General features: G+C 43.4%; 1 protein-coding gene across 4 annotated transcripts in view; it reads left to right on the top strand.

The window, feature by feature from the left end:
- Positions 1 to 13609, top strand: part of MAP2K5 (mitogen-activated protein kinase kinase 5) — a 112847-nt gene that overhangs the window by 86976 nt on the left and 12262 nt on the right. For all 4 annotated transcript variants that reach the window (XM_085070245.1, XM_085070244.1, XM_085070247.1 and 1 more), the window contains 2 exons: positions 8804 to 8865; positions 11105 to 11150. In XM_085070245.1, the coding sequence (XP_084926371.1) occupies positions 8804 to 8865; positions 11105 to 11150 (108 nt within the window). The remainder of the gene's footprint in view (positions 1 to 8803; positions 8866 to 11104; positions 11151 to 13609) is intronic.

Genomic DNA, 13609 nt, shown 5'->3' with positions numbered 1-13609 from the left:
CCCTGAGCCCCAGGAGCAGCTGAGGGAGCTGGGAAAGGGATCAGCCTGGAGCAAAGGAGGCTCAGGGGGACCTTGTGGCTCTGCACAGCTCCTGACAGGAGGAGACAGCCAGGGAGTCAGGCTATGCTCCAGGGAACAGGGACAGGAGGAGAGGGAACAGCCTCAGGCTGGGCCAGGGGAGGTTTAAGTTGGATATTGGGAAAAACTTCTTCATGGAGAAGGTCGTGAAGCATTGGAGCTGCCCAGGGCAGTGGTGGAGTCACCATCACTGGAAATGTTCCCAGCAGTGTGGCTCTGGCTCTTGGGGTGAGTGGTGAGCATGGAGACACTGGGTTGGCAGTTGGACTCGATGATCTTGAAGGTCTTTTCCAACCTGAACAATTCCATGGTTCTATCATTGGAGAAATGCAGCTGTTGACTCTGAAACCTAAATATTGCAAGCAGAACCCATAGGTTTTGAACATTCTCACTGCTCACGGTCTCACAATCTCCTGTGATATTTTCCTGCTCAGCCTCAGACTTTCAGCAATATCCCAGACAACCCACCTGGGCCTGTTCAGTGTTCTCCTAGCTCACATCTGCATTCGATAAATCAAATTCCACTTCCAAATTCCAAGCAGAGATTATGAGAACCATGGAATTGCTTATAATCCTTTATTTTCCTCTTAATGCATTAGAAATCCTCAGTGTGAAAGGTAAATGAGGTTGGTGTACATTTCCAGTTTGGTTACTGGGTTCTGCTCCTCTGCAGCAAAATGTGGCATTAAGTTTTTCAGGAAAATCAGAGCTCTGTTCATAGCATTTTTTGCATCCCTTGCAGTTGAGAAGTGACATTATTTTCAAGGCTCTTCCAAACTGTAGTTACTTATTTCCCTGTTATCTTGCTGTCAAAATGTATTGTGTAGAAAATCACTATTTAGAATCATTTTAGGTTGGAAGATACCTCCAAAATCATCAAATCCGAGCATTTAGTTGCTTCCTCAGCTGCATTCCAGCTGCAGAATTCCTGAAGCCTTCTACAAATGTCATTTTTCCTGATCTCTGGTCAGTGGGTGGTTGCAGCTTGGGTACAAAGATCCCAAAAACCCAAACCCAGGAGCTCTGTGTTTTTCAGCATTTCAGCTTCCCATCCTTTGGATCCCATGGGATTTGGCTTTAGAGGTGTCTGCTCTGCCTCTGGAGGAGGCTGGATAGACGGAAAGCTAGGATGCATCCAGCAGAGTCCTTTAAATATTCCTGGAGCTCTCTAGGGCTATTTTGTTTAACCTTTCTGTGGTTGGAGTGTCCCTTCTAAGAAAGCAATAGTTTGTCTCACTGTGACAGTGATTGAAGTGTTGCTTTTGGTTTATTTGGTTTTAATTGTACTGAATTAGGGAGGAAAAGAACTCAGTTTTTGCCCCTCAGTTTTAAATTACCATGTTATTCCAATTCCATTTGAAGCCTGGGAAGGGAAGAGTTCCAAGAGCAAATCCTGTTTTTTACAAATAGGAGGCAGCATTGCAAAACCTGCCTGTTCGAACAAGTGAGGCAGAAATGGAGAAGAAAAATTAATTAGTTGTCCTCATGAATCCTTACCCTGATAGCTTCATGAGTAAGTAGAGAGAAGCTTTCCATGAGTTTCTTGAGCATTTCTGCCAAGTGCCCCCACAGAGATACTCGGTCTCACAAGACTGCAGTTTAATCTAGCTCAAGGACTTTCCAAACTCCACAAATCAAAGACCTCTTTTTTTTTTTCTTGTGTGTGTGTGTGTCTCTTTTTAAATCCTTACTCTAGAAACGTTTAAGAGCATCGCTTCATGCTGGTGGGATGTTAACGCTGAGCTGTGAAGCATTTCAGTGTCAGTATGTTTTCCGATTTTCCCGTGGAAAAAAATTAACTTGCACTTAATGCGTGCTTTCTGTATAGCTGTTTCTATTATATTGTTTTGATGTGGTTAAATATATCCCTCTACATATTGGAATAGCCTTAAAAATTCCCAGGATGTTCAGCTTGATCAAATAACACGACGAGGAGTGTTTCCTCTTGAGCCCTGAATTCCTTAACCTCATGAATCCATGCTGCATTTTGGCTCTTGCTGTAAATGCAGCAAAAAACTCCAAATGCTCACAATGAAACAAGATATAATTTTTTTTCTTTAGGAATTTCTCTTTAGATTCTCAGGCATTGATTTAAATGTATGAAACATGAAAATTTCTGGAGTTTTGAAGATTTCCATGGGTTACACATGTCTGTGAGTGTGTACCCAAACCTACCCTAATTTGTCCTGGGGAAAAGCTGATTTAAGGTACAGTTTTATGGAGACAGAAACTGTGACCTTACCAGTGTATGAGATTCAGAGACTTCTACAGGAACAAGGTAAAACCACAGGTAGGAATTGCTGAATAATTACCTTTAGACCAACCTGAGCAAGAACCTTCCCAGGAGGACAAGCTCATTTAATGGTTCCTAAAACTCAATCTTGTGGATGTCAATGGTCATGCTTGATTATTTGCAGCGGTGTTTTATGAAAAAGCAATAAAAATGCATCGGGAGGGTGCAGAGGAGAACAGGGAACAACAAATGGGTTGAGTTTTTGCTGTTTCCCCTCGGTGAGAGCAGGTTGGAGCTGCTTTCAGGCTGGCTGCCTCGGACGTGTGGCTGGGAGGTTCTGCCCAAACCCCGCCGTGCTCTGCTGCCTGATGAGCGGCAGGAGAGCAGCCAGGAGAGGGAGAAATTCTGTGTTTGTTGGAGAGAAAAAGGAATTACAGTTCTGGTGCAAGGATTAACCTGTTTTTGCAGGCCCTTTGGAGAGCCCCACAAACGGGCAGGAAGTGCCATGTGCCATGCTGTGGGTTATTGCTGCTCCTGATCACTTCTTCCTCCCCTTTTTTGGGCTCTGAAAAAATATTTTTTATTCTAAAAAACAATATCCCTACACTGTGGATTATTCCTGCTTTTGATCACTTCTTCCCCCTCCTTTTCTGGGCTCTGAAATTTTTTTTTTTATACTGAAAAAACTATTCCCACACAGTGGATTATTCCTGCTTTTGATCATTTCTTCCCCCTCCTTTTTTGGGCTCTGAAAAAATATATTTTATTCTGAAAAAAATATTCCCCCAGTAGCAAATGCTCCAACCAAATAAACCCAAATATCTGCTGGGTTATTTAACCAGGGGTTCCTTATGGATGGAGGCTCCTGATATTCCCAAAAAACTGAGGAGCACTGCTGGAGAAGAGCTGCTCCTGCCATGGTTGGAGGCGTTGCAGGCTCAGTGTTTTGGGGATGAAACGTTGCCCTTTCCACCTCGGCTCTGTCCAGCTCAGGCTCTGGAAATAAACGAAACAAACGAGTTTCCCGCGCCGCGCCAATCCCAGCAGACAAAACTTCACACCGAGGTGCCCCCGCGGATAATTTGTCACTTTTGGCACCTGCTAGCGAGGAAAGAGCATGAAGTGACCTGGTGTAGAGATGTAATCATCCTTCACCTTCCTGCCCGGGGTGGGAGCTGAGTGGGAACAATCCAGGAATTCTTTCAAGTCTCAGAGCCACCTCCAGCCACCGCTGGCTTCTGCCAACTTGTTACTTGTCAGAAATCCTGCATTAGGGTTGTTCAGGCCTTTTGAAGTAGATTGGCTGGAAAGGCAGAAATGGATTTTTTTTTGTTGTTGTTTTATATAGATATATTGTTTTAGGGATGCTGTGGAAGAAAGTTGTCTTGTAAGAGGAAATTGAAAGTCAGACTTGGATTTTTTTTTTCAATAGAGTGGTTTTTTTAGGAATGTTGTGGGAGAAAGTTGTCTGGAAGGAGTAAATCTAAAGTCAGAAATTTATTTTATTTAGATATGTGTATATATATAATGATTTTTTAGGAATGCTGTGGAGGAAAGTTGTCCTTGTGGGAGTAAATCTGAATTTGTACAATATTGTCATTCACCGGGCTCATTGTAGCCAAGGGCCATTCATTTAAGAGTTGGACTTGATGATCCTTGTGGTTCCCTCCAACTCAGAATATTCTTGGAACTACAGTGCCTTTATTACCTGTAATTGCACCTGGCAGCATTTCTGGTGCATCTGAAACTTGTTGTTCTAAAAATAAAAATAAAAAACCAACCCAAAAAAATCACTATTTGGCCACAATGTAAAATGCAGCTACTATAGAAAAGTAAATATATTTTTGAAAGCTTTAGCATGAGAGAAGCTGGAGTGCATAAAAATTCTTTAAACCTAGAAATTCTGAGGTCTGAAGCACTAAGGCAGATCTGCTTTGCCAAGCACAGAGATTATTTATGAAATGCTGCCATTCCAGCAGCCATGGAGGAGTTGGGAAAGGAGAGTGTGCCCAGAGGAGATGCTCATTGCACAGGCAGGGAGAGCCAGGGGAGCCCAGAGCAGAGCGGAGCTGAGCTTTGGATTGCTGCGTTCTGGAAACTTCCCTCCTGTGGCCCTGGAGCCACAGAGGCATGGCAGCTCCTTCTGCCCAGGCAGAGCCGAGGGGATGGAGGGGAAATTTAACCCTTCCCAGGGCAGCAGGAGTGAAAGCTGTGTGCACCCAGGGTGGGCAGCCATGGGGATTCCAGGTTCTTGTAGGATGTGCTGGTTAAAGTCGTTCATCCTCCCATCCATCAGGATGGTCTGAGGAACACAGAATTGATCCCACATTTCCATCAGCACCCTGAAGGTTTGAAAAGCTGTGTGTCCTGGTTTTCCAGTTAGGGAGGTTGTGGGGTTTCTCCTTCAGAAGGATGTGATAAATCTCAGGCTTTCAGTTGTTTCAAGGAAATTTTTTGCTCTCCAGAAATTGTGTGTTGGGGTGAAGGTGTGGAAAGCCTGGGGGGTTTGGTGTTTGTTGCCAGTCAGGTATGACTCTCAAATTTCACTGACATTAGTGCATTTCCAAAAAAAAAAATAAGCAACTCCAAGCTGTATCTGTTGAATTTGCTTCTTAAGTTTATCCATGTAAATCTCCAAACTGGGCAGGAAAAGGAGGAAGGTGCCTTTTTCCTATTTCTTTGTGCTGGATGTTTTTTTTTCCCTGAGCCTCATAGCATCTCTGTGTAGGAAGAGCAAACAGGGCAGGAGACATTCCAAATAATCCATATGAGGATAACGCTGGGATCTGTAACTCCAGCTGATATTGCAAAGGTTCCAAAGGATTGGTTGGCTTCTGGACACCTCTTAGGTTGGTTCTTTCTTCCTTTGTTCAGACCTGTGAGGGAAAAGAAAGGAAGTCAGAGATCCTAATGTTATTTCTGCCTTCAACAGAGAGGGATTTGGGAGGGATTGTTCAGCATCCTCATTCTCAGGTCTTCATTTAGATAATGGGACTTCCCCCGACTCGAGGGAAGTCAATAAGGTTTATAGCAGAGCCGTGGCACTCTATAAATTAAATATTAGGAGCAGTGTTTGAAGTTCCAAGCCCTCCCTCCTCCTGCAGCTCGGATTTTCTGCCGCTGTGCTTTTGTCTTTCTGCCTGAGCACCTTGCTGACAAGTGCTAATAACAAAATGCCAGGAGAGGGTCCAGTCGGAGTTACCACGCATTAAACATTCTGAACTTGTCCTTTTGCTCATAGATTGTGCATAATTAATAATTAAACGGTTTCAGTTGTAATGGGTTGACCTCCTTGAACTGTTCATTATTCACAAGGCAAAGGCATCACTCAAACTTTTTTTCCTCTTGCCCTTCCCTGGCTCTGAGTGCTCAGTTGGGTTGGTTTGGAGAGATCAGAGGCTGCTCCTGTCTTCTCCTGCAGCAGATCCCAGGTATGGAAATGCAGCTTGGATGCTCAGGGAAGCAGCCAGTCCTGGGAATGATGGTCCATTGATCTTACAGCCCTTTGTGTCTTTGCTGCCATTTTAGCATCATCCCCAATATCGAGGTCTTTGTGATGCTAATCAAAAGCTATGGCAGTTAATGAAAATGAAAACAGCCACTTCCCAGTTCAAATGGAAAATATCTGTTCCTCACTCCTTTAAAATCTTGGTTTTCTACTTCCTTCCCCTCTGCAGTATGATTTGACTTTGTAGGTGGGGGAGATAAGGCAGGTCGTTGGGGTGCAGCAAATGTGTTCCATCACTCAGACTGGGCAGAGACATGGAAAGCTTTGCTTTATTTCCTTATTTTCCCATCTCTCCCAGTGTCAGACAACATCTGGGAAAGCTCAGGCTGTACCTGCAGATCCTGATCCTTGAGCAGCCTGCTCTAGAGGAAGGTGTTCTCAAGATTCAGCTTTGACCTCCTCGAGCTTTCAGTTTCCCAGGCAAAAAGTTTTCAAAAGGCTTTCAATTTTCCAGGCAAATCTGATAAATCTGTGCATCCCCAGCCTCAAAGCCTCGGGATGGCTCTGAAAGCATCTCCCTTCCATCCTGAGGTGCAGTGTGAGTCCATCTCCACCTTCCACACCACCTCTTCCTCAGCCTGAGAGCAGACCAGCCCAGCCAGGGCCAGCAGGTCTGGGTGGGGTTGAAATACCTGAATTGAACAGAGAAATAAGCCCCAAAAAATGAAGAAAAAAAAAAAAAGTATTTAATATTTACTTCCATGCAGGTGCGATTTTCTCAGGCAGGAGCCCCTTGTGCCCTGGCTGTGCTGCAGGACAGGAGCTGCACTGTCCAGGGTTTTCTGCTGACATTGGAGCAACTCCTCCCCTTGCCTGGCTGAGCCCAGAGGGTTTGGAATCACCAAAGTGGGATGCTGGTGGCTTCAGAGCAGCTCATCAGCCTCTCCTCCCCTCTCGTAATGAGGTTTCTCTCGATTATGGGTTCGTCATCTCCTGTGAATGCAGAAATTATCACCTCCCAAATGAGTGTGAAGCGCTGGATGCCCATCCCGATCCCTGGCAGCCCCCGTGGGGGATGTTTGGGTTGGAAAGAGCTCCTCGCTTGCATTTTAGTTAAAATAAACAGCAGGGTGGATAGCTGGGCAGAGCCAGCTCCCCGGGGAATGCTCTACCATGGATTCTGTGCCCAAAGCATTCCCAGTCCATCCCAGTTCATCCCAGTCCATCCCATCCATCCCAGGAAGGCTCTGCCGGGCAGGAAAAAAGGATGGGGAGAGGCAAACCCTGCCGGGCTCTGTCTGAGCAAGGCTGGCATTTTCCTCTGCCTTTTCTGTCTCAGTACAGATCATTTCCATGGGCAGTTCTTTGAAGTGGAGAAAGTTTAATTGTGCTGCTGCTTTCCCTGTGTTGCCTCCACTCCCCAGCAGAAACCTTCCCCAGATTGCTGTCGTCTCCAAGTTTGGGAACAATAACCTCTCCCTCACCCGGCCCGAGTTCAAAGAGGATTTGGCCACTTTCTATCAAACACTCCTTGTATTTAATAGAAGTCTTTGAAAATTGTCAAGCAATTTTGGCTTCTCCTTTTACTCTCCAGTTACTTTTGATTTAATTGTATTTTCCAGCAGTTTCCAATTGTTGGAATTGGAAACAAAGCCTTAATAAGAGTTCTAGTTAATTTTCTGTCTTGTAATTACCGATCTCATTTTTCTGATAATTGGCCACAGCAATTATATGTATATTTACTAATCACATAGGAGGCTCTGCAGTCGTGTCTATCTGCCACCATTGATAATGGCACACACATTGCAGAGGTGCTTTTATCATCTTCTTTTTTCCACTACATCAAAGCTATTTCCCCGTTCTCCATAATGAATACATGCATGCATTTGACACAGTTGTGTGCTAGAGAAATTGTTTGGCTCCCACCAAATGCTGCACGCTCCGAGTTTCTTGCCTGCAGCGCTGGAAGGTTGTATGTAATGATATATTGCTCATCCAAATGGCCAAAGCACTCCAAAGCACAGTGAGATTAAAATAAGTCATTCCTTTGTTAATTTAAATAGGTGCATGTATCATACTTTGCGGGGTACTTTGTGCAGGGATGTCAGGGAGGGAAAAAGACGCCGAAAGGTATTTTTAATAGCAAATGAGAATAGATGAGAATGGAGTCATTTGCAGCTGCGTGTTTTATGTGGCTCTCTTGTTCCAACTGTAGGTCTAATGAGATGACACTGTTAAAGTACTCTGCAGTGTAATTTCATTACATCCTGAGCTGTTACACTATAAACACAGTGGAGCTCTCCGTCATTCTTGGAAAAACTCCTAAATTCGTAAAGCCCTTCTTTGCAAATGGTGATGTTGTTTGTTCCCTGGTCCTAATCTTTTTTTTTTTTTTCTTTTTTTTCCTCCTGTGCTCTTTTTTAATTTTTTTTTTTTTTTTTTTGCTTTCATAAATACTGGGTCCTTGTTTTCTACCACTAGCCTGGTAAATCCTGCTTATTTTTTTTTCTTTTTTCTTTTTTCCTTTCCTTTTTTTTTTTTTCCTTTTAAAAATACTTTTTGCCTTTCAAATCCTGAACAGGCAGCATATGAGGACAGCTTCGAAAATGAATAAGTGTAAATAAACATGAGTGTAAATAAATAGCGAATGCAGTGAAAGAAACAAAGGTCAACACAAGAATAATTTCACAGCTCTTTGTTAATTACAAGACCATTTGTGTGTTACTTAAATAATCATTAATTTCTCATTTACACTTTCCCTACCTTCCTTTTTACCCTGTGGCTATCATTGTCCTTTTTTCACCTCCCCTCAGTGTCTTTCCACATGTTTTTACCCATTGTGTAATACTCATTAGTCGAAATTCAATGTTTTCTAACACATCCTCCCAAGAATTTCTACCTTTCTCCCTCCAATTCGAAACGGGGGGGGTTCGGTGGGGTTATTATTATTTTTTTCGGTGTGGTTTTTTTGATCTGTGTGTGTTTTATTTCGCTGTTTTGCTCTTTCTCTTCCCCGAAACGCTCTTCCCTCGCCGCAATCCCAGGAATCGCCGGTGCTTCCAGCCGGGGAGTTCTCGGAGCCATTTGTGCACTTCATCACTCAATGGTGAGCTGCCTTTGCAGTCGTGCCATGCCCTGGATGTAAATGATCCATGCCATTAACTCCGCAGCTCCCCGAGACCTTCTGGCTCTGCTTTTCCCGGAGAACAGGGACTCGGGGGCCTTGGGCAGATGGGGCAGCAAAGCTGAGCAAACTGTTTAAATTATGTAAACGTTATTTACACAAAGGGTCGTAAAAGGACTTACAGGGATTGGGGTATTTTGGGGGGTTTTTTTTATCAACTTCCCCTTGGATGTGGGCGTTGAGTCTCTTAAGAATTATCCAGAGGGGAATCTGCAAAACTCACATGTTACTACCATTATTTATGTTGGTTTTTTAAAATATTTCTTATGAAATGGCCTCGATATTTAGGAAGGCAAGCGGCCTTGGTGAATTCATTGGCTTCTCAGTAAGTAATTTTTACTGAGAGTTGTGGTTTTAAACGCACCACTGGGTGTATTTGCTGTCCTTAAAACTGAGGAGTTCATTGGAAACCTTTTAAATTAAAGGAGAATTGGGGAGAGGAGGAGGTCGTGGAATAAAGAATAGGGTTCTTGATTGAGTAGAGGATACAAATCTGGAGGCTGAGAGATCCTAAAGAAGCAAAGAGAGGGGGAAAATGTCTTTTGAAGTGTCCCACACTGCCCCGAAACCATATAATTAAAACAGGGGAGGCATTTATGCACAGCAGAAGGAATAAGCTTGAATTTTGTAAAAATAGGAAGTGTTGGAGGGAGAAACATCCCTTCATGCACTGCCAGGGAGCAGGAATCCAGGGATGTGTCTTTATCCAGGGATGTGACCTCCTTCCCACAGAGCTGTAGGTTTGATTTTGCACATTTTGGGATTTTCTTTGCACATTTCTGGGGCTGCTGCAGCACAAGTGACCCAGCAAAACTGAATTTTGAACAGATCATGCAGGAGAAAGACTCTCTGAGGCCTGCCACGGCCTGTAACAAATACAGGCACAAAAAGCAGGCTGATGATGGGTTAATTAAAGTAACTAAATAATTAAAGTTTGTGTAACAGAGGCCTCGGTTTTCAATGGGTTCAGCTTACAGAGACCAAGGGTATTCCAGAGTTTTCTGCAGCCCAGCCCCGGGTGTGGAGCTCCAGGCTTTCATCCTCCCCAAAATATTGATGACAGACTGCTTTCAAAACAAGAGTGGAGGCAGAGGGAGAGCTAACCTGTGTTAGAATCTCCCCAGATGTCAACCTGCAGCAGAAGTGATGGTGGCTAATAGCCTCCTTCTCCCTGGGGACACAGCTACTTTGGCCTGTCAGATTAGAGCTGCTGCCTCAGACAGCTTGTGGGACTTGATTATTTGAGGGGCTTGGAGTTATTTGTAGGGGAAGGTAAATTGTGTCCTTAATATCTCCAATTTACAGCGCAGCTCGTTTGGTGTTTTATTATTTCATACCCACTGTCGGGTTAGCTCTGCTTTCCAGTGGGGGGGAATTACCGCTTAAAAAAAAAAAAAATTAAAATGAGGAGCAACTATATGTTATTTAAGCAATCAATTTGGAATAACCACGAGAGATGTCAAGTGAGCAGCATCCCAGCCTTCATGCCAGCTCCTCCATAAAGCCTGGCTGCTTGGCTAGAATCCAATTAGTCCGTAGGCAGCTCCTGATGGTCACCTCCGTGCCACGTTATTGTGTTCCCTCATGCAGCTAAGCACAGCCTCCCCCAGCTAATTGCACCTGTTGCATGGAAAACTAGGACTGTTGGGATGAGAAACATGATCTTATAACCAGGTTAATGCTGTGTAATGAACTATCACCCTGCAGGGTAATGGAAATAAATGGGGGGAAAATGAAGGGAGGAAGCCCAGGGTATTGCCTGTGCTCCCGAAGCTGCTCGGCTGCTGGTGGAGGTGAATTTCTCACCTGTTTGGAGAATTGGTTGTGGTGAGCTGTGTCATAATGCCCAGAAAAATGGGAATTGGCTCCCTGTGTCTGCTGAGCTGACTGGGTTTCAGGGATCTCTGTGTTCACACACTTTTTGAGGTCACAAACAGTGTGGAGCCCTAAGTCCCATCGGGGAAGGCTGGGAGGGGAGGAAAAACCCATTCATATTTTGGTCACTGTTAGGAAACTCTTTCTCCCATCAGCACCTGATAAAGTTAAGAAATGCACTGAACTTCTTCACTCTGTGATAAAAGAGGTAAAATAGAATTCAAGATTTAAATGTTTAAAATAAACGAGAGGTTGTTTTGATATGAATGTTTTGTTTATGGCGCAGCATGAAGAAGCAGCCAAAGGAAAGGCCAGCACCTGAAGATTTGATGGTAAGTGAAACCTCAGTTTGGATTTGTCTGTGAATGATTTTTAGTCATTTATAAAGAAATATATCTCTTTTTTTCCTGCATTTTTCAGTGGGTTCAGTGTATTTCTCAGTGTAAAATCTTTGTTCTTGTGCAGCAATTCCATATTCACACAGGTGGAATTATGATTCCACTGAAATTGTTGGGTATTTTGCCCTTTCCTTCACCTGTGATTTGGGGAGTTAATGCAGAACTTCCACAGCCAGTATTGAGTTTCAATCAAAACCATTCTGATGCTTGATACACATTTTTTTTCCAGTTTGTATGTCCAGGGATTACAGCTTAATGTAGGTCACTCTCTGTCAGCTTTGCCAGCCTTAACCTTCCCAAATGTGAAGACTGAAAGCAGAGGATATGGTGATATGGTTAAAACAGTGTTTTAGTGAAATGCAGGAGCCACTGGTTTTGCTTTCATTCATGTAAAATTAAATCAGATTGTAGAAATATGAGAGAATATTTGGCTGTGGTGTGTCCATGGAAGAGTTCTCAGGGTTGGAATCTGAGCCCAGAGCCCACTTCCTTTGCTGGCAATTGTCGTTTTTCTAATTATTACCTATTGCTATTTACAGCAATTTCTACAGGGTCATCATCCCCTCTGACTCCTGTCAAATACCTTTGATTTTTAAATGTTTCCTTCCTTCCCTTTAAATGCTGTTCCCTGTAACTCAGAGCTTATGTAAAATCATCGTCGTTTATTTGCTGTGCATGAAATACACAGAGATAATTGTAATCTAGGAATAATTGCGATGGATTTTACCAAGATAAAGACTCTGGTGCAGCCTCTCATTTATTGCATCCACGCTGGGAGCTGCAAGGAGAATAAACAAGAGCTTCTATTGCAGCAATTCTCTAGTTAAAGGCTAATCTCTGAAGATGCCCAGGGGCAGGTAGCTCCCAATCCAGACTAGTCTCAGTTTGGTTAGGGAAGTGTTTAACTGTGAATCTCATTTTGAGGATATTAACTTCGCTAGATCTGCGCTGGAAGTTGGGAATTTGCTTAAATTCCTCCCTAAAAACGAGGCCTTGAGGTTCATCAGAGTCCCTCCACTTTGGGGTGTCTCACACCAAAGGCTTCCTCTGCCTGATTTTTGTCTTTTTTTTTTTTTTTAATTCCCTTCCGACGGCTGGAAAATTCTTGCAGTTAGTCACATCTGAGAAAACTTGGAACAGGTTCTAGAGATGTAGACACATTTACCTTGTGCACTATTCTGCCATGGCTGGGTGGCTCAGCTATTAAAACAATGGAATGGGGTTTCATAAAAACCTCGATCTGTTTGTAAATGCACATTTTGGTGATGCAATAGGCCTGCCACTTATAAATAAAACATCTGCAGATCTCACAGCCCCCCAGAAGTGTGTGTGTGTGTGTTTGGAAGCAATAACACCACTCCAGGGTGTAGAGCCATAAAAATGAGGCCAAAGGGTGAGTGCCTGCAGTACCAGGGAAGTGCACAGATTTATCTTTACAACTACATGCCCTGGAGTGTGCTAGTCCCCTTTAAAGGAGGCGTTTGGTGAAATTATTTGGAAATTCCAGCGCCTCTGGAAAAAAAAAAAAAAAAGGGAAAAAAACAAATCATTCCTACTTTTTAAACAATTTAATGCATTTTTCCCCCTTGTGCTTCTTTCTGTTCAGTTGGAAATGAACTCGCAACAACAAGTAGTAAAGCCTGAGCTGCTCACCAGTCAAACCCTTTGTATTTTTGCTCTTCCCCAGTCTTGTCAAGGAGCATTTTATTGATAAAATTAATATGAATATATACATTAGAATAACGTACACAGATGTATACAGCAAATCTGTGCCTAAATATGTGTATATGAATTGATATAATTGCTGGAATACACCAAAAAAAAGCCACAAAAGGGCCACAAAAAAAGCTCTTCAATATCCCAGAATCCCAGCATCACTGAGGTTGGAAAAGCCCTCCAAGGTCATGGAGTCCAGACTTTGATCCCCACCTTGTCACACCCAGAGCAGAGCACTGAGTGCCACATGCAGCCATTCCCTGAGCACAAATATCCTGTGAATTTGAGACTTTCTCACCACAATGTCCTTCTAATTCATGTCATCTGCTCCTGGAATTGCCACGTGATTCTGGTGGATGTAAGGAGTGCACAGAGTGATGGAAACAGTGAATATAAGGAATCCACAGAGTGATGCAGCAAAACGCTGGATCTTCAAGGTCACCTTATCTTTGATTTAAATCAGAGCAGGATTCCACCTTGTTCACTGAATTTTGGGGTTTTTTTATTTAAAAGCACAGTGCCAGCAGTGATGGAAGGTGTCACACACCACCGTCCTCACCTCCAGACAAAGCAGAGCATCAGTTCCCTGTCCTGCACACACCAACCGTGCTGGAAGTCACTGTTTTGTAACCAATTTAGGGTAATTAAAGACTGAAAGCAAAATGAAGGGAGCAGAA

This window comes from Lichenostomus cassidix, chromosome 10 (assembly GCF_008360975.1).
Source record: "Lichenostomus cassidix isolate B80296 chromosome 10, HeHo_3.0, whole genome shotgun sequence".
Lineage (NCBI taxonomy): Eukaryota > Metazoa > Chordata > Aves > Passeriformes > Meliphagidae > Lichenostomus > Lichenostomus cassidix.
Note: the sequence above shows the minus strand (reverse complement) of the source record. Positions and strands in the feature narration are given on the sequence as shown.